This window comes from Drosophila busckii, chromosome 2R, assembly GCF_011750605.1.
Source record: "Drosophila busckii strain San Diego stock center, stock number 13000-0081.31 chromosome 2R, ASM1175060v1, whole genome shotgun sequence".
NCBI lineage: Eukaryota > Metazoa > Arthropoda > Insecta > Diptera > Drosophilidae > Drosophila > Drosophila busckii.
The window spans coordinates 18,184,007-18,205,903 of NC_046605.1; the positions used below are offsets into that span (position 1 = coordinate 18,184,007).

Sequence of the window (21,897 nt, forward strand, 5' to 3'; positions counted from 1 at the left end):
GTAGAGAAGGAGGGATGTGACTTGCCATGTTCTGCATGCAAATATAAAGAAGTTAATAAAAAAAAATATATATATATGTATATATATAGGAGTATGAGTGTGGGCGAGTTTTCTTCAACTTTGTCACATTTTCCATAAGCCAAGGCAATTTTCATGTGGATTACATTTCATTTGCCTGCAACCCGCACCTGACCTGCTGCGGCTTTAAGCTGCCACAGACACCAGCAGCAGCAGCAACGTCTGGCAAAGTTTTCTTTACTCTCTCTCTCTCTCTCTCTCTATTTCTCTGTGTGTGTGCGTGCTTCAAAAGCAAAACCGGAAAAGATGATTAATTCAAAGTTATTAGAAACATGACTGAAATTTATAATGTCAAGCTAGGAAATATAGCAAAGAAAAAAAAGCAGTAGAGGTGAGACTTCTTGACTGCACTTTAAGCTAAGCTGCTGCTGTTGCCAGCAAGCAGGCAACATGCCACTGGCACTGCCACTGCCACTGCCACATGCAACGCAAGACAAGATACGCGCTAAGTTCGCTTCGCAGTTGCCGCTGGCCATTTAATTGTCTTTAGCTTTAGTTTGCCTCTCTCTCTTTTTATATATAAAGCTGGCAATAACATTTTATAAGGCATTTTTATTTGCCTTTTTATTAATTTATAGGCATATTTATTTTAAATATATTCTTAAACAATTTAATTTAGCTTCTCTTGTTACGTTTGCTTTAACTTTTTACAGGATATCTCTTTGTTATGCCTTGGCTCGCATTCAACATTCAAACTTGTTATTAATATTCTGCATGCGCATTTTGCACTTTTGCCTTAGACAGACTCACACACACACACACATACACACACAAATGAGACACACATACCCACAAGCGAGCGAATTTTTGGTAGCTTATCAAGAACGTCAAGCACCGCAAAATGCGGTTGAGCTGCAAAATCATTAATTTGTTTGTTTTTGTTTGCTGGCTGCGTTTACTCTGGACAGCGAACAGTCAAAGAGGAACTCTGAATGAAGTAATGCGAATAGGTGAGGTTGCTCGGTAGGTTGTTTCTACTTTTCTGATTATTTAGCAGTAATTTGTGTAAGCAATTTAAATGAAAGTGGCTTACATCTATGATAGATGATAAGTTTTTAAACGTTAAACACTTTTAAATGTAGTCTGATAAATAGAAAAATCAGCTCAAGCCCATATATATTATACATCTAATTCTATTGGATCATACCCACTCATTTGTCTGCCTACCTGTCTTTATGAGAAGAACAACTAAAGAGCAATGAATACTTATTCAACTAATGCAGGCTTAGTTTAAGTTTTTAGGACCCTCTCAGACACAATTTGAAATAAAAAGGATACTAGCCAGCAGCTTTTAAGGCATTTGTTTTAAATAAATAAATGAATGTTTGCATTAGAGGTGCGCGCGTGTCGTGTTTTTGATCGTGTCACTAACACCCACGACTCAACACGACGTGTTAGTGTTGAAATATTTCTTTTCGTGCGTGTGTGTGCGTGTTCGTGTTTGGAGCACCAACACGAAAACACGGCATAACTGCCAAAAAATTCAAATGATCTCTAAATTTGATCAATATTTGACCGTAGCTTTTCTATTGAAAATATTTAAGTGCTTAAACAATATATTAGACTTTTGGAAAAATGCAAGTGACCTCAAAATATTGGAAAAGCTGGCTAAAGAAATTTTAAATATCCCTGTAAGTTCTGCTTCAAGCCAACGAGTTTTCTCAACCTCAGGCTTATATACGACTATGGGGGGGGGGTATCAGAGCTGAGTCCCACACGGCAGAGTACTTGGACAAACACTATAAGGTCCTTTACACAGCAGATATTCCAACAAGTTGACAACTAACAACATTCCACCTTTGCTGACGATACAGCTATTCTCACCCGTTCGAGTCCCTAGCACAGCAGCAGCGCAACTTGCTCTCAATATTGGTCGAAGTGAGAAATGGGCTCTCTGACTGGCAATAAAAGTAACGAACAAAAAAGCAAACATGTTACGTTTACCCTAAACAGTCAGAATTGTCCACAGCTCACACTAAACAATTCCGCACTCCCGCAAGCAAACGAAGTGACTATCTTGGAGTACACCTCGACAGAAGACTCACATGGCGTAGGCACATCGAAGCAAAGAGAACGCAACTAAAACTAAAAGCCAAATAGCCTCCAACGGCTTCTTCAACGCTCGTTCCTCGTCTCACCTTGATATAAGGTCTGCTTTACAATCCGCGTACTTAAACCCATCTGGACCTATGGCTCCCACTATGGGGAACGCTAGCAATAGCACCATTGATATTGTCCAGAGAGTCCATAAAAATCCTTAGAACTATCACCGGGGCCCCGTGGTACGTTCGAAAACAAAACATACGAAAGATCTAAATATTCAACCATCCAGAGATGTAATAGCTGAACACGAGGTAAAATACTACAGCAAGCTTTCTTCGCATCCTAATCCCCTCGCGCGACGGCTAACAAGGCTGTGCAGCCGCTCCCGTCTGCGTCGTAACGACCTACCAACCAGCGATAGAATCTAGGAACGTGCAATCCTAAAACAGTTTAGAGAAACTTTTAAATAATGTTTAGTTATAAGATTTGTATACTTATTGTTAGTCTCAATTTAAGAGAAGATTCAATAAAAACAGCAAAGTTTAAAAAAAAAAAAAAAATTTTCTACTATTTCATCCTTTTTGGAAGAGAAAAATACTAATTATATTTTTAAATAAAAATATGAAGTAAAACTTTTTTTTTTTTTATTTATATTTAATGTCGTGCGTGAGTGAGTGCGTGTTGGCTGTTAGCATTTCGTGTTAGTGTTGTGTCGTGTTAGGAAAAGCCGACACGCGCCCATCTCTAGTTTGCATATTAAAAAGTTGATTGCATCCAATATTAGCACGCTTGTTGTTTATTTATTAGTTAATTAGTATAGCTCGGAATTTGCATTTTTTTTATATGTATATCATTTGTATATTACAAATTTTATTACATATAGAAAATATGTAAAATACGCGAAATGTGCAATCAAATTTCATAGCAAATAGACGACAAAATAAATAATTTTTAATATTAAATGAAATATTAAAACCCCAACAATACAATTCAAAATAAGTTATAAGTAGGGATTTATTTGCATATTTATTAAACGTCAACTATAGACAGTCGTTGGAAAAAGAAAATTACTACGAAAAAGTATTTAAAAAATATTCAAGCTAAATATTTTGTTCCTTATAAAAAATATTAGAAATATTTAAATTTTGCTTCAGCTTAAATTTAAGCAACATGCTTGTTTCTATTTCAAAGCGTTCCCCTAGACAGGCATGCCGACTAAAACGGCCAGCACTGTAGAAATAATACTGGGAGCAGTCTGTCGTGTGTGCGCAAGTCCAACTCAAGAGCAAGAGCAAAAATTAAAAGCAGAGCAGAGTAAAGTGCTACGCTCTTGAGTCTAAAGCGGTAAACAAAACATATGGCAGTGATTTGAGCAGCCATAAGTACGCACAAAAGCAAGCCAAATCTTGCGAAACGACAGTCAAGAGTTAGAACAAAGCCAAGCTGCTTAAATAAAAGTTTAATTTGTTCTAACATTAATTGCAACATTTTCACTTTCAATGCGCTCTTAAGTGGCGCAACTGCTCTTGAGCAGAAAAAGCTTGAGCTGGTTGCCACTTGCAGTTGTTGCATGCAACTTAACAGGCGCCTTTTGATTTGTGCGCGCCCACAAAACGTCTTCGGCTTGCATTGTGGCAGCTTAAGCTTCGGCTAGGGCTCTCTTCGTTGCAGTTAACATGCTGCTAAGTAAATTGTTAGTAACAAAGCAAAGCAATGCGTATTAGAAAAAATGTGTTTAAATTTAATAAAATTTTATAAATATTTTATTTAATTTTCAATTTGTTTACTTTTATGCTTTGCATTGAATTTAGCTGCGTCTGTGTCTGTTTAACTGCAGTTAACAGCAACTGTTAGGGCACTGTTAGGCGCTTCGCTCATTGAGTGCAACGAGCAGCAAATGTTGTTGTTCTTAGGTTCTTGCAATAGAGCAGCAAAGTGTGAGAGGCTGGGGTTGGGGCGAAACATTTCGCAGTCCGCAATTCGCATAAGAAGCGCATTTCATTGCAAATGCTGCTGCTGCTGCTGCTACTGACGCCGCCGCCTGCACCTGCTGCGCGTAACGCTGGCTGACTAGTTGACTTGGCTTCCATTCTCCATTCGACATTCTCAACGTGCGGTTGTCGTTCTCGCTTTGCTCTCGCTCTTGTCGCTACCCGTTATCGTTGTAGTAGTTAAGCATTGTCAAAGCTCCAAAGCTTATTTGAGTTTTGCCATTGCCCATTGCCATTGCCATTGCTATTGCGAGCGTTTACCGTTAGAATCGTTATACAACAAGCCATTGGCGCAGGCGTTTAACGTCCACGCGTTTTATTTTGCGCGCTCGCGTTTCGGTTCTTAACTTGCCTTGAGAGCTTTGCCCAAGACTGTCTTCTGCTCTCTGCGCTCCGTGATCTTTGCTCGCCTCGCCGGTTGTTCTCGCTACGCGTTTGTGTTTCATATAAAACAGTTATAAGACCACAGTGCGTATACTTGATATTTGGTAGAACCAAAGCCAAATCGAACCAAACGAAACTAAAGTGCGCACTAACAAGTTACATGTGCAATTTTGAAACAATTACGAGTATAACAATTAAAAGTTCTTAAAGTCCAAGCTTAAGGTATTGCAAGAGTTTCAAAAATTCGTTAAAAAACAAAATAAAAGCAATGATATAATTAAAATATCTTTTTATCAATATTTATTTTGTTACTTCTAAGCAGCAATAAAAACTCAATTGTTTTTTGATTATGTATTGAATTTTTTATAATTTTTACTATTAGTCTTAAATGTGTATGTGTTTATTTTTAAATTCCCCCAAGACTGTTTGGACAGCAATTCGAATTAATAATTGTTTGATAAAAAAACTTATCAAAAAACATTTGTAATTCCAAAGTGTTTGTGATTTTCAAGTGTTCATAGAATATAGTTTCAGTTATGTATATTACATTGTTTCATTTTAATTATTTGCGTTTTCATGGTTTTGTATGCTGGGGTATTCATTTTAATTATGCTGAAGAACAAAGCATATTCAACTTAATTGAAGCTGCACATTTTTAAAGCTTCTCGTAATAAAATGTAACATTTAATTATTTTATTGTTGCACCAAAAATCGTTAATCGAAGCAAATATGTCGCAGCATGCTCTTTCTCTTTCACTCACTCAGTTACTTTATGCTGTCTCTGAGCCAGCTCAACACAAAACTAACTTGGCTGGCAACAAAATTCTAAACTTGTCTGCTGTCCAAATCAACAACAACTGCTGCTGCTGCTGCTGTTGCTGTTGTTGTTGCAATTGCTGGTGCCTGTTGTATTTTGGTGCCCAAATAACGTAACCGAAACCACAACATTCGACGTCAATCAGCAAAGCAGATTTCAATAGCTGCCCCCAAGTTGAGGCAGCAGTCTCGACCAACAGCTGCCGTTGTTGTTGCTGCTGTTGCTGTTGCTGCTGTTGTTGAACAACATTCGCAACGCATTGCCGCTGGCCCTTTTCATTTGCCCTTTGCTGCTGTTGTTGTTTTTGTTATGTTTCTTGCTACTATTGTCGTAACATGTTGCCACTTGAATTTGTAGCCTTTGAAGCAGCAACAGCAGCCACAGCTCGAATGCGACTCCTGCTGTGCGAACTATTTCCGGCCAGCATTGGCCTTAAGATCTGGTGCACTAGTTGTTTCGATTTTGTGAAGTATTTATGTGCAGCATACCTTTAATTTCACTTGTTTTTTGAGCTTTACACAATTTACTGTTTGCTCTCATCTGTAATCACTCAAACTGTATTTTGATTTTTATAGCAGTGGCTCGAGTTGTGAATAGTGCAATAATCAAAAAAAAAAAAAAAAACTATTTGTGAATAGACAAAATAAACTATTGAATGAAAACTATCAATTAAAATATACCTCGCTTTATGACAAGTAAGTTAAATAATTATTTACATTTTTTTGCTTTTTGCATACAACTTTCCTTTAGTTGAGAGTGAAAGACAGGCCTGTGTGGTTTGAAAGACAACTGCTGTGTAAATTATGCAGAGACGGAAATTCAAGTTACGCCTTGACCAAACTGTCGTTAAATGTGTTATATAAATCGTCAAACAATTTAACAACGCTTCACTTGAGCCATTAGCTCATAAATTAAGCGAACTGCAACTTTAACACTGAGCTTGGTAATTAATAGGCGCCGCTTGCCTGTCCGCAAACTCCTTTTTGACCAAAAGCTGTTGACCAGTTTAATCTTGGGCAAAACTACTTTTTTTGTTTTTCGGCCTGCGGCACGTTCATTAGATAAACACATATATCTTATACGCAGATTAAGTCAATAAGCTAACCTAAGCGACATCGGATATCCAACAGTTGATTTAAAATAACACTAGCTTTAGTTCACATTCACGTTTCATATTAATTTCAGTGTCAAAATATGCGTTTCCGAATAATAAATTAACAACTGTGGAAAGCTAAAAATGTTGTAATTTTTAATTGAAAGCGAATGCCAACGTATTTTTTGTTTAAACTGTCTGCCAAATTGTTAACTTGTCAAAATTAAAAACTTAGAGATTTTAGTGTATAATTTATCATTTATATTATTTTAATTTTTAAGTGAAAATATTATTTTATACAAATGTTATTTAGTGCCAATCGCTCTTTCTGTTAATTGAGAGGTAAATAATTTCATTTTAAATAAATATTAATTTCTTAACTAATTTTGCCACTTAGCTGTATAATATTAAGTTTTAAAATTATAAATGCTAAAGATTTATGAATAACAAACACATTGCTTATAAATCTGAACATAAATATTAACATTTCATGGAACTAATAAATTTACAATAATTGCCATTAAGTATTTTATTATTAAGTTGTAAATATTTGTTGTATGCAAAAGGAGTTACGACAAATTTATTGATTAGTGCAATAAATATATTTTAAGAGATTAATGAACAATAAATATATTTAATGCATTAGCATTATAGAGATGTTTAATTAAATTTCTTTTTTAAACTAAATGGCAATTTATATATTTCAATGGCATAGTTTTTCATATTGTTGAGAGTATCAACTTGAGAGCCACGAATTTAAATTTATTTATTATTTATTTAAGTGAAATATGCTAATAATTGTCTGTACTTAGCTAATTATTAAATTGATTTGTTCATATAAACATCAACATTATATTAAATAAAATGTATACTTTAAGTGTTTTATATTTTGTTTGTTTGTTGCGTTTAAATAAATTCGCGTGGCTTTCATATTAATAGCTTTATTATTTATTTAAATTTCACGCTCAAAATGCACAAGTGTCTAAACTAGTTCAATGCTTTTCAATCAAAATTAGCAGGCAGCCGTCACGGAAAAATCATAATAATAAATAAAGGCAAATGAACACATAGCTAATGTCTTCCTGACTTCCAAGTGGCAATATGTCAACGAGCTGACAAGAGCAAGCAGCAACTGCATTTGCATTTGCATTTGCGGCTTAGCCAACTTGTTAAATAGGGAAATAATTAAAAATTGAACACGGGCAGCTAAATGTCTGGTTCCATAATAGCAAACAGGCAGGACAGGCAGCTACTTGGCTATTAAAGCATATTGAATGATTGCCAAGTGGCTGATTTTTTGACACAATTATTAACGAATTTGTGGTCTCATTTGTGCAATTATTTTCTTTTTCTCTATTTCATTATGTTGCTGATTTATGTGCAGCTTGCTGTTGGCCGCTTTATATTTGCTCAGGTAAGTTACAACAGGCTCAACAGAAAATGAAAATGAAAATGAAAAACTGTGAGCTGCACACAAACAACAAAAAGCTGAGAATTTTAAGATAAATGATTTGCCATTTTTGTGTGTACATTCGTTTGAGTTTTATAGACGTTTCATTACCAGCCAACAATATGCCCCAACCCCAAACAAAAAGAACCGAATGAAAACGCATGGAAAATTGCAACAGCTAACTGCAAATAAAAGGGCGTAGGGGCCGGGGCTGGGGCTGGGGCTGGGGCTGGATATTTGCATGGTAGGATTTTATTTTTAGTGCGCATTCGTGGGTTTAATGCATCTACTGACAATGTTGCCCATTGAATTGGCATTGATTACAGTTTGCTGTATGGAAATGTGTAAAGATTGCCAGGCGAGATTAAAGTGCGATTGCCATCTGAGTATAGAGTACAATGTCAGTTAGATATAAAGCAGCTTTAACTCTTCATGCGCCTTTTTTTTTGTGGAATGCTGCTTCACACGTGTCAAGTGTTTATCCTTGAAAGTGTTTGTCTTGCCCACACGAACACAATGGGGGAGTGAAGCGTAGCAACAACCCCCGAATAAAAAATGAAACACACACACAGACACAGTGGAAGACAAAGCGCAAATGTCACGTTATTCTATTGAAAGCACATGAACTGTAAGCAGCGTGGAGGGCAAAAGTGCGCTCAATGTCTTTTCAATTGCGTTTAAAATGCAGCAATTAAACCGCAATCTCTATATAAAAAACACACGTATATATATAAATATATATAAATATATATAAATATATATAAATATATATAAATATATATATATAAAGGAGTGTGTGAGGCTAAGAGCAAGCCATGACAACAATTACGAGATCCATTTAACTTTGGCAGGATGCGAGGCATGCGAATGCGACACATGTCGCAAAACGCAGCAGGAGACGCGGCAACATCAACAAAACTCTAGCGACAGGCCGACTAAGACACACACACACACAAGCACACAAGCACACACACAGGCACATGTTTTATAAAGAAGCATTCTAAAAGATATTCGCATTCATGCGCTGCGCTTAAAAAGTCACCAAAACATAAAGAAATAACTTGAATGTCACCGCGCTAAAAGCGCACAAATCTTACCAAACATACATATATATGCTATATACTATGTATGTGTGCGTGTCTGTCTCTCTGTGTGTGTGTGCGTACGCACGAGGTCCTGCCACTGTGCGCTGACAATCAGCACAGGATGTTTTTGCGCTCATTATGCGCCAGCTGCAGCAACAACAACAACAACAACAACAATCACAACAACTGCAAGCTGCATGTAGCATGTGTGCTTCTTTCTATGTGTGTGTGTGTGTGTGTGTGCGTTTGTTTGTCATTGTGTGCTTTGTTGTGCCTTGGCATAAACATAAAGCCAAAGAAACTTAACAAAACGTAAAGCAAAGAATACATTTTGATACACTCTGCAAAGCGATAAAATTTATTACAAAAAATGTATTTAAAATAAAAACAAATATTATATAAGACCAAGCTAAAAATGTTGTATAGATTTGTATATTTATTTGTGTAACTTTATTATTTCAGCATGTATTAAATATTTTACTTATAATTGTTTCTGCTTTATGTTCATTGTTGCCACGCAAACAATCAGTGATTTTGTTAAAAATATTTAAAATATAAATAATAATTTTCTTATGTATCTAATTATTGCCCAGCAAATACTTTCAAATTTATATTTTTTATTAACTAAATATTAATAACAACAAGCACAAAATGTTGAAAAAATTTGAATGAAATGAATAAATTATTTATAAAACTAAAGCAAGCATATATAAGTTTTGAATATATAATTTAACATTTATATTTTGTATTAAGCATTCAAAGTATATACAAAATATACAAATAAACATATGCAGATACAAAAACTGAACTGAAAATTGTGAATCTATTTTCTAGCAATTACTTTTTACTCTTCAGCCAAATGCACGACAAAAATTACTCAACAAAGAGTAATAAAATAATATATGAAGAATTTGCTGCATTTCGAGACGTTTTCTATTTAGTTTTTTTTTTTTTTATATATTTATTAATTAACACATTATTATGTGAGCTCCTTAGCTCACTGAATTTACAAGCTGAATCTACTGCGAGGGCATTCCGGCTTCGACTCTGGATGTATGTGAATCCTTATGCTTTCTTTTGCTATGCAAATAAATAAAAGTGATGTATGTGTCTGTGCAAGTTTAGTGAATGCCAGTGTCATGTGTACACACGCACACACACACATACATAAATAGGTGTATGTCCGTATGTAATTGAGTTTCAGCTGGAGCCAGAGCCAGGAGCAGGCGGCTCTGCCTGACATTGACTTTATTCGGAGCAACGTTGGCGGAAAGACAAATAGGCACAAAGAGCGAGCGCGACACATGGAAGCGCAAGCGAGAGACTGCGAAAGGCTCTCACATTTTATTTGGCCAAGTGCAAGGGAAAGCACAGAAGTCAGAAAAGGGCTTAATGCACTTAAGAATTATGCGAGGCATAAGATAAAGTAAGGACAAGATCTGTTGTCAACAAGCAGTCTGGATTGCAGTCTAAGCTTATGGGGGGAAGCGTCCTGTGAGTGCAGGAATTACGACAAATTGGATTTGAAATTCTCTTGCAAGTTGCAATAAATTTGAATTTCTAGTTAATCAGTGGCAGCAAACTTCTACACTGTATGAATTGTCAGGAATGTATAAATAAAATTTATTGCAATATATAAAAAATTTTTATTTATTTATGTGTGATTGAAACAGAAAACTTAAAACACAAACTTCAGCTGAAACGAATGAAAAGTATTTTTCTTTTACTTGCTTGTTCCAGTGAAAATTTTAGGTGACTATTCAAGCTAAAAGATTATTTAAATTTAAATCAAAGCCAAAAGTTCTTTTCTAAGAAAAGCCCAAAGTTTGGTAGCTCTAGAGCTTTTAGCTATAAAAATCTTTAATTTCATACAGACAGAAATGTAAACAAATAATAGAATAAATAGACTTACTGCCTTAAAGCATAAATTTCTATGAACTAAAGTGCATTTTTTATGTGCAACTGTTATTATAAATACATAACTTTTGGTCATAACAAATAAGCTTGTGCAACATGCAACAGCAACACACACATATGCCACAGCTTTGGGGCTAGACTATTAGCACAGATTTGTCACATTTGTTGCACAAAAATGTTGCAGTAGTTGCAAACTCTGGGATTAGGAGCATATAGTGAAAAATTTGCTTGCATAATTGTCAAGTTATGTGCATTGAACAACAGCAGCAGCAGCAGCAGGAGTTGCTGTCAAATGCGATTGACGAGCCCACAACACACGCACACACATATGCTGGAGAGTGTGGCAAAAGAGCCACAAAATCCACACAATACAAACACCACCCACAAAATGTTTGGGTGTCAATGGTAATGACTGCAACGGAACGTGCACAGCAGCAACATTGGCATTTTGCAAACTCAAACCGAATGCGAATACGAGTAGCAGCAGCAGCAGCAACTGAATAAGTGAATCAATGAAGTGAATAGTGATTAAATGCGACTCTCTATGCGTTTTGGGTCAGAGTGAAGAGCGTTGCCTGCCTGCCCTCAGTGCTGAGTGTACTCGCATTTGTGTGGACTCAGCTTATAAGCGTTTTTGCCAACAATCTGCGTGCGTGTGTATGAGTGTGTGTGTGTGTGTGTGTGTGTGTGTGTGTGTGTGTGTGTGTGTGTTTGCCTGTGCGATTATGAATGCCTTTTGGCAATAGATTCCATTACTGGATTTACAGCATTCATCAGAAGCATTCAAATGCCCCAGACATAAGAACTTAACTTGAGGTTTTTGCTAACTTCTTGTTTATCAATTGAAAATGAATGTGGCGGAGATATTTTATATTACAGTAAGCATTCTATACAACTGACTTGAAATAAGGTATAAATCGCAATCAGTTTGAAGTCTAATTTATAATTCTAATAATATAAACAACAAATCTAGTTTGTGCGGTTTATTAATTTTTTTTGTTGCTTTGTTGCTTAGTAAACAAAATTCTGCAATACAATTTTGTATTTTTAATTTATATTTCAAAATAGTTTTTGATTTTAATTTCCGCCAGCAAGGGTCTTAGAACCTTCGTTTCTATTAAAGATATATTCAGAATTTTTCATAGATTATGATTTTGTAATAGCAAATTAGACAAAATATTATTAGTTAAGACACTATTAAAAATGCATTTCTCTGAAATTAGATCCATTTTTGGCCCAATTGACAATTTTTACATAGCATAGCAGAAAGTATTGAAATTTTAGAATCAAAAAGTTCATCTAGGTTATAGACATCTAGATAACTAAGTCTGATTGATTTTAATGAAACTATTATCACTTACTAATAGTATGGAAGAAAACTTAATGCAATTGGCGCGCAGTATTATACTTAAGCTCTCTGATTTTTGCTTTTGTTTTAATGTTTAACTTTTGCTTGTCAGATTGTTGCTGCGTACGATTGTCGCTTGGCTAATTTTGCATGCGCTAATGTCAGCAGTTGCAGCATTTTGTAGTCGGTTCAATCGCATCAGTTTGGCTCAATGGTGCAGCAGCCTGGCCAACATGTAGACACAGCAGACGTCAGCATGTTGCCTGTACCCGTCACATCAGAGCCAACCCCACCGGCCACCCCATGCCACCCACTCGACCGCCCACAGGCAACGTAACTGTCTCGTGTCGCTGCACTCATTCGTGCATACATGAAAGTCAATTAAGCGTATTAAGTATAACTGTGGCTGTATGCATGTGTGTGTGTGTGTGTGTGTGTGGTGTGCTTATCATGACATTTCTTGGCAACAAACCAGCGCCACCCGCAAGCTCAAACCGCTGCCCACACACACACATTTCAACTCTCGGGCAACCCTTTTTACCATCGCGACAATTTTACTCAGTCGATTGCTATCTATACATACATATGTGTATTTACATGTGTGTGAGTGAAATGTTTGCGGCTGATTGCGGCTCTTAATTTGCTTTAAGGCATTGTGTGCTTTGGTTTTCATTTATTAAGCGCCAAAAGAATTCTCGTTTGAAATCGCTTAGCTAAATAATTTGTAATTCTCATTAGTTTGTTGTGCTGAGCGCATAGAATAATAGAATTGCTGACAGTTGGCACCCACTGTAGTCTCGTTGTAGTCTTGTGGCTTATTTGCATAGCAGCAGCAGCAGCAGCAGCAGCTTGAGTGTGTGGGTGCGAGTGTGAGTGTGAGGTGTAGGCAATATAAAGCATACGCAGTGTTGTCGAGCAACGCCTAAAACGACTGTTGCATGCCGAATAAGCTGGCGCTGCTGCTGCTGCTGCTGCTGCTGCTGCTGCTGCTGCTGCCGCTGGTGTTGCACCCTTGGCTGACATGTGCAACACCCCCGCGCCTTTTTGGAGTGTTAATTGTCGTATGCAAATTTTTGCGCATCCACAAAATGTAACAAAACACGATTTTGAAAGATGCAAATTGGATGTTGTTGCTCTGAAGTCCAGGCAGATGTCAGTGTGTGCGTGTGTGCGTGTGTGTGTGGTGTGTGTCAAAATAAGCTTTAAATTACGACGTTGCCTGCTCGCTTCTGCTTCTGCAGTCCGGTCCGGTACGTGCGGCGTAATTTGCAACTGACAACAGTGAAAGTTATGCGCTAGAGCTTGCCCAGCCGGCTTGCCAGTCAGACAGCCAGCCAGCCAGCCAGCCTGCCAGCCAGCCAGCCTGCATGGCATGCAAGCTATAACAAAATGTCACTTTTAGCAGCAGCCAGCAGGTTGAGGCAAAGCTAAAGCCTTCTGCTCTCTGTGCTGGACAGCCGCATGCGTGATTGTGACATTTGATTAGGTTGCCTTTGTCGAAATGTTAATTTGTCTATTGAAGGTGCGAGAGACATCAGTAGATGCGGACAAGGGCACGCTTGAACTGTGCCCTTTTACAGCTCTGCCTGTATAATTGCGTAGGACTTACCGACTACTCTTTTGTATATAATTATCGATTTTATGTGCCGAGGCACATTCTTACCGCAGTGTCACTTGCAGCAGCAGCAGCAGCAGCAGCAAACACACAACACAATTTAACACAAGCAACTTAAATTCAATTTCAATTCTCAACAATCTCAAATTGAGACAAATTGGCGGCTCAGCATTTACTTAGAGCAATTTTACTTGTTACCAAATTGACACAAGGCAAACTCATAATTGCCATATAATAATCATAATCCGCAAGAAGCAAACACGTCTCTCTCTCTCTCTCTGTCTCTCTCTCCTCACGGAGTTTCACTTTGTAGTAAAGCAAACACACACACACGCAGACAATTGTTATGGTCGGAGCTTTTGTCTGCTGCTGCTTCCTTAACTTGGCCACTAATTAAGAAGACAAACTCTGAGCTCTGCATATAATTTTCACTACTCAGCATGCTCAGAGTGAACAAAAAAAAATAGCAGCAGGCAGTCGCTTTATGAGCTATAAACTGTAGATATTTAATATGCAGCTGTGTAGACTTAGACCGCAAGTTAGTTTGAATAAAGTTGCGGCGCCCATTGTGTTGCATTTAAAGTGAGTTCGTGTGCTAGCAACATGCAACTTATACAAAGAGCTCAACATGCCTATGTGAGTGTAGAATTTAAGGCACTTAAAGCTGCATACTAAAGTAGCTTGACGATTTTAAGAAAAAGCGCAGCAATTAACTAATGTTTTACTCTATGATTCATAGAAATCAAGTCTTTATACTTCGAATTATTCGTAAGATCAAATATCAAATAGGTTGCATACTTTTTGCAACTATTGTACTTAGCTAATTGCCCATAAATATGCTACAAATTGCATTTGCCATGTGCTGTATCAATTAACGAAGATCACAGCATACAAAGTTAGTGCATTGAGCTCATTTTTTCAAACATGGAAATTATTATTTTAAGCTCCTCACACTTTAGTTCATGTCATCGATAATCTTAACCAGCCCAAAACCTCTAGTGATGTGCTCTTAATTGAGCGCTATCGATCATATGCGAAATTCCATATTCATTTCCATACGCAAATATCCTCAGAGATTCTGCACAAAATGTTTGTAAAATAAAATTAGCCTTTGCTTTTGGTTTCTGCAATGTTGCAATATCATCAGCGGCAGCGATAATCAGAGCAGCAGAGAAAATCAAGAACAACTTCATGTTGAGCAGTGACTGTTTAATTTAATAAAAATTTAATTTAAATACTGTACCAAATTAAGCTGCAGATTAAAGCGTATCCATCAGTCTGCAAGTATGATTAGCAAAATGTTAGCGACTATAAGCGCTACAGACAGCAAATTAAGTATACGATCGAGTTTATTTCAGAATTTAATTCCTCTTTTTCTTCTTCAACTGTTTATTAATTTGCTATATTCTTTATCACCGATCTTTGCTTATGTTTATTGATAATCTTAATTAATTAATTTCAGTTAAAATCATATCTTTCCATAAAACTAATTAAATTTTAATAATCGTTATTAAAGCTACTCAGCTGGCTGATGTTGGCGGATTTTTTTAGAAAAATAAACATATTATACAAATGCTTGCTTAATTTGTTGTCGCCACACGCACCGCCGCAAGCGAAATTTTAGCGCTCTTATTTTTTTTGTTTTTGTTAGCAATTTATTTATTATTTAACCACAGCAAGCGGTTGCAGTCATAAAAACTCACTTACACACGTGCATACACGTATATAAATGGCTATGCCCTGAGGCAGGGCGTGGGGCAACTCCCACAATCGCCATATCATGCAGTCAGTTAGATGGTTTTTATTCTATTTTTTGAACCACCCCTTCCCAGCAGTTATTTGCCCAAAAGTCAAACATGGGAGAATTTATTTATGGCGCTGATATGGCAACGCCAGCAAAGTGCAATGCTGGGCATGGTCGCCGCCTAGCGCTTAGAATATTTCAACTGTTGCGCGAGGCATTTTATGAGCCAACCGAGAGCAGACACAAGTTTTTCCCCGCAAAAAGGAGAAACAAAAATAAAAGAAAATTTAGAAAAAAAGAAAAACGCAGACAACGTCGCTTGCCAAATGAGAAAAACTGTAAGGAGAAACGCATAAATTTTATGACTGACTAAGCAGTCGGCATGGTGGCTGGGTGGTTGCGGGGTTGGGGGGTTGGGCTGGCTGTTGCACTCAAATAAGTGTATAGACCGCATTTTCACACACACAAAAAGTGCGCCGAAATTTTCAACTAAATTATTCATTGAGCGCGCAATTGAGCTGGAAATGTGCACCAAACACATGCATGCATACATACGTATATATATGTGTATGTGTGTGTGCGATTTGATTGCCTACGCTACTCGTTGCCACTGTCTGGGCACGTAGAATTTGTCGGCTGTTTGGCTTCCTGGTCGCGGGAGCATGAGCTTGCAGTACTTGCTGACAAAGTATAACAACAACCACAAAAAATAAAAGAAAAAAAAAAACAGTCAACTGCATGCCACTCAGCTCAGTTTGACACTTGGCTGTAGGCACCAGCAGCTGCAGCAGAAGTGGGAGCGACAATAAACGAAATTGTTTTGCCATCTATCAGATCTGAGGTCCAATTTAAGCACAATATTCAAATGGAGTACACAAAAAAAAAGGAGCAAGATTCCAAAATTTTTTAGAGCTATTTTTATTATATTAAAATATCTAAAGCGTACTAATATGCATAAGTTTGATTTTTGAATCAATTTTTTATGCTAACGTAGTTAACAAAATTGTTTCGCCTAGCAGCACAAATCGAATTATTTAAATAAAAGGCATAGGCATGAGATTCCCTGAACTGTATTAATATTAAATAGCATTGCCAATTGCATTTTGAAATCAAACATTTCCTTTTGTATATGTGACACATTATCTGATTATATCCAAATATAATAACAATTAATATGAAGCTATCATTTATTCTTCATGTATTGATATTAATAAATCAGTTTTGATTATACTAATATAATTTTACGATTTATAAGTCGATGGCAGATGTTGTGCATCTGTCTCATTCTACCGAGATTAGCTTTGCATTTTTAGTGTCTCCAATTCCATCATCGTACAAAATTGCCTTTTAATATAGTTTTTTAATTCAACAACGATCTAATGCATTTCTTTTTTAGAATAATTTTATAATTCCTGCCGAACTTTGAAGAAAAGACTTACTGAATCAATTTTCTACGCTTACGTATTTGGTTTCGCCTAACGCACCTGCCCAGTTCGAATAGACCTTGAACTTTATGTAACTTAACTTAGCGTTGCCAATGTAAAAAAACACTCGTGCTTATATAAGTCGCATTATCCAATTATCAAAACATAATAACAATTAACATGAAGTTGTCACCTATTCTTCTTGCTATAGTTTGCGTTATGGCTACGCCTCAAATTCCGAAACAAGGTTTTACTAAACCAAAATAAACATGTTTTTATATAAATAAAAAATTTTTGAGTTCTTGAGTTAAACTAGACTTTTTTTTATTCACTAGGTATAAATATCTTCTTATTTATCTTTGATTATAGCAGCATAGATGCTTAAGAAATTTCAGCAAGGAAAGGCTTGATATTAAGATTCCACATTTTAATGTAAAGCAAAACAGTCATAAAGATTAAATATTAATTTTGTTCTTCATCAGTAAAAGGAATCTGCTGGAAGTTTAATTGTATATGGTTCGGTAAAAAATATAAATAGTCTAAATTTTTGTTTAAAAGTGTTTAGTGTTGAAAAAACATAATAACATTAACATTATTCATTCATTTATTCTCTTGAAACTAATGGAGATTAAGGCTTATGGCAACCGAAACGAAGAAAGGGTTAAAATGATTTAATAAAGATATAAAGATATAGGGAAATTATTCAAATGAAAAATACGTTTTAAAAAGTTTTTATAAAACTTTTCGGAAAATAAATCAGGTATTGCAATGTTACGTACTTTTTATATTTCTCATCAATTATTAGAAAGGTATAAATAAGTTGAATTTTGTAAACATGAAGCTGCTCATTAGTCTAATTGGCATAATTATATTTACACCCTTTACACATAAACTAAATAATAATTTATTTCCTCCTAAGGCATTGTTGAAGTCATGGGGTATAGATATATTACATGCGTATTTCTTATCACATTTTATATAAAATTCTTCAGATAGTAGCCAGGCTGATTTCTAATGAAGTAATACAGGTTTTGGTTTGTGCGTTAAACAAATATTAAATTTACTTTTCAATTAATTTATTAATCATCTTTACATATGAATCGATCTAATATAATTGGTTTTTCTCGCCTTTATTTAGTTTCATCAAAGTTCATCGAAAATTTCTACATAGCGAAAATAAAATATCATCATAGCAATAGTTCTAACGTATAAATATATTCAAGGTCAAGTTAACAAACTCAAAAACAATTACATGAAGATACGGAAGCCTAGAATAATTAAAGCGTAGATAATATTATTAGCAATGTGCAAGGAATTTCAAGCTACCGGGTTCAATATTTCTTACTAGAACTGTATTTGTTCCGTCTGAAGTTTAGAAGCTATAAATTATTTAAAAGGTATAAATATGCTGAATTTGTAAACAAGTGTTCAGTGTTTAACATGAAGCTGCTCGTCATTCTTATTGCTTTACTGAACTACTTTACGGATCCCGGTCCAACAAGAACCCGATTGACCCCACCTAATATTGGGTTTGGGTATGGCTAACTATGATAAAATAAGGACACCAATGATATTGCATATCATTTAAAATTATTGGACAAAAGGATATATCATATGAGAAATAAAAAAATAAAATAAAAATTTAAAATAAAGTTTATACTTAGCAGTTTTATATACAATTACTATTTAGGCAAGGTACATCGAACTCTTTCGGTTTGAGGGTTTTACTCTACAGCTCGCAGGAGAAGCAGCAACAGAATCGCTGAAGATGCGAATTTCTTGATAAAGCGATGATAATCAACAATCTAGGTCATATATTTCTTTAAACTAGTGTTCAGGCTTACAAAAAAAAAAAAACAAATTGTCTGCATTGCTTACATTACAGATTACAGATTTCAGATATTATGAAATGTTAAGGTTTTTACAATTCAACATCTGTCTTTTCAAACGATCGATACAAACACAATATAGCCAAGGCGAATGAATAAGTACCTGTTGAATAATAATATGTACTGATGTTTCAGAAACAAACAAAAACTGCAGCTTACCTGCGTATATGGTAACGAGCAGAGGGGCATACCACTGCGGCTCCTCATGTTTGCAGTTGGGCCAATTGATCCAGTGATAGGCATTGACTGTTAAATACGCAACAAGAAACAATCCGAATACTGCGTAAATAATGTTGTATATACCCAGTAGCTTTAGACTTTTCTGCAAACAAATGCTCATATATAAAGATGTTCTTTTAATTATTATTATATGGAAACACCTTAACGAGTATGTAGATTAGAAAAGACGAGAGCACAACCAATACAAAGCCAATAAAACACGCAACTAGATTAGCAATCAAGCCTTCGCCTGCAATTTTATTAAATCATCCATCAAATCGAATTTGAAATCATTGCAATACCTACCTTGACTTATAAGGAAATAGACTATAAGAGCTGCCACGATCATTTGCGCGAATGCGATATACCAAGCTAATACGCGAAAGATCGTTCGAGTTTCAAACACATTCGCCCAAGAGCAGGTACACATTTTTCTTGACATATAAATATAAGCAAATGTACAGATTATATTTTATTTGGGCTGAAAGCATTTTCAATGCATTAATGTGAGGCTTTGTGGATTGGAAAACCTGAAGAATGGTTAAATGATTCATGCATCAAGTCTTAAGACTGAGTAATTTATACTAACTTTTTGCACTGCTCTTGGCTGACATTAAATAGACAATTAAAGAAGGTCTATGGCAGCTCAAATTTTGTGTTAAATTCGATTTAATAAGAGCAATCACAAATATGTTTGAATTATTATAATTAGGCTGTTTGACAAATTTCTTAAATGGCAGCTTGCTGCAAAATAAATGTTTGTAGCTGAACAGAAATTAACTTTACTTCAAGCAAGCTGATCAACAGCTTAGCTGAGCAAGCCTTTCACGTCAATTATCAGGGCTGATCTGGCTTAATTTATTAATGATCTTCACATATTTAGCAATCTTCTTTTTCTCGCCCCCATTTAATTTTATCGATAAAATGTTATCATATCAATAGCTCTAATTTATAAATATTTATATATTGACCATTTAAGGTCAAGGTGAAAGATTTTATTCGGAACGTTAACTTAAAAACAATAACATTGAGACACACAAGTGAAAGGAATTTCAAGCATCCGAGGTCATATATTTCTTACTAGGAACGATTATTTATTTGTTCCGCTTGCAACTAAGTATAAATTATTTAAAAGGTAAAAATAAGTTGGATTTGTAAAAAGTGCTCAGTGCGTAAGTGTTTAACATGAAGCTGATCGTTGTTCTAATTGCCCCGATGCTCACTTCTCAACAAACTAGGCCATATATTTTTAACTATAAAGCCAAAGGTGAACATAAACGTCTGTTGTTGGCTGACATTAAATATAGAATTAAAGAAGGTCTTCTGCAGTTCAACATTTGAGTTTCTTTATAAATTACGTATACGTTATAACGTATACGCCACTGTAACTGAAAATTTGATATTTGAATTTTCTAATCAAATTCATGTTTGCATGTTGACTCTCACCATAAATAAAGACCTCGTTGTCCATGCATCAGTGTTGTCGTTTTAGCTTTTTTCCCGATAGATGCCTTTTAATAATATTTCGACAAAACAAAACAGTAGAGCTTTTTTTCTGATTTGTTTTTGAACAAACTGAACATACTCAAAGATGTAAATTATTATATCTTCAACTATAGCGAATATTATTACGATATTTAACCAGATGATGAGAGAGCGACTTTAGAAAAATGATTTTTTTGGGAAATGCGTCGATATATTAATTTTATCTATTAGGAGTTTTGTATCCCTTTATCAATCTTATCTAATTTAAATCACATTTTGTAATATTAACAAGCGAATGTACCATAAACATGTATTAAAAATTTTTCGTTTATTATTTTTTGTAATTACCTAAAAAAAATATGTTGAGCTCAAATAATAATTTTTTAATTTCCATTAGTAGCTCACTATTAAGGGAAATTTTTGGTTTTTATTAAGTAAAATTCAAAATACGTGTTTCGTACTTCTCTTAACAAAAAATTCTTTAAGCATAAATATTTGAATTAAAGAAGTCGTAAAAATGTTTATTAATTTATAATAAATTTTATTTATATATTATGATATTTTGTGCTGCTGACTGTTGATTGTTGTTGGTTTCAAACGTACCACCGTGCCCCGGTGATAGTTCTAAGGATTTTTGACTGAACTCTCTGGAGAATATCAATATTGCTACTGCTAACGTTCCCCCATAGTGGAGGCTATTGGCTTTTAGTTTTAGTTGCATTCTCTTGGCTTCGATGTGCCTACCCCATGTAAGTCTTCTGTCGATATTGACCTGAAGACGGAAGGTACTAAAAATATCCCTCTTCAGCCCAAAGTCGAATCTAAGCTACAGAAGTCTTCTCAAGAAACCCCCAAAGTGGACTTGAACCCCTCTTCAGTAGCCACGAAAGTCGAAATACAGAAACCAACTCAAGTAGTCAACAAAGTGGTAGCCAATTCGTCAGTCCAAGAAAATGGCAAAGTGGATTCTCACCAAAGAGACAGTTAATTCTCTTCACGTTTGCCCAGTGCACCGAAGGCGCCAAGCGTGTTGACGGTCGCTGTCGCCAAAAGGCCTTAGAAGCTTCCCAATAAAAAGTGTATACACTAAATGCTTGAGTTTAATTTACTCAGTCGCTACTAACTATTCATATTGTAAGTGTATTTTGTTACTTGAGTGATGTTTTGATCATTAATCATTATGCATGGAAATTAGACACATTTAATTTTTTATACCAAGAGCCGGAAAGATCTTTACAAATATGACAGTATCCAAAGCTCTTTTGGAATAGTTGAACGTCTTTGATCTAAACATGGAATTAAAATTTCCCTGGCC

General features: G+C 35.5%; 1 protein-coding gene and 1 long non-coding RNA gene across 2 annotated transcripts; one reads left to right on the top strand and one right to left on the bottom strand.

The window, feature by feature from the left end:
- The first annotated feature begins 4,158 nt into the window (after window positions 1-4,158).
- LOC108595381 lies at window positions 4,159-7,872 on the top strand. The gene is made up of 3 exons (XR_001915008.2): window positions 4,159-4,718; window positions 5,889-6,008; window positions 7,791-7,872. It is a non-coding gene; the product is annotated as an uncharacterized LOC108595381 (long non-coding RNA).
- Window positions 7,873-18,697: 10,825 nt separating this feature from the next.
- LOC108595945 (maker35) lies at window positions 18,698-19,526 on the bottom strand. The gene is made up of 4 exons (XM_017981231.1): window positions 19,404-19,526; window positions 19,259-19,347; window positions 19,038-19,200; window positions 18,698-18,981 (listed from the first exon to the last, which is right to left on the bottom strand). The coding sequence occupies exons 1-4, from the start codon at window positions 19,444-19,446 to the stop codon at window positions 18,911-18,913; spliced, it is 366 nt and encodes a 121-aa protein (XP_017836720.1). The 5' UTR covers window positions 19,447-19,526; the 3' UTR covers window positions 18,698-18,910.
- Window positions 19,527-21,897: the final 2,371 nt, after the last annotated feature.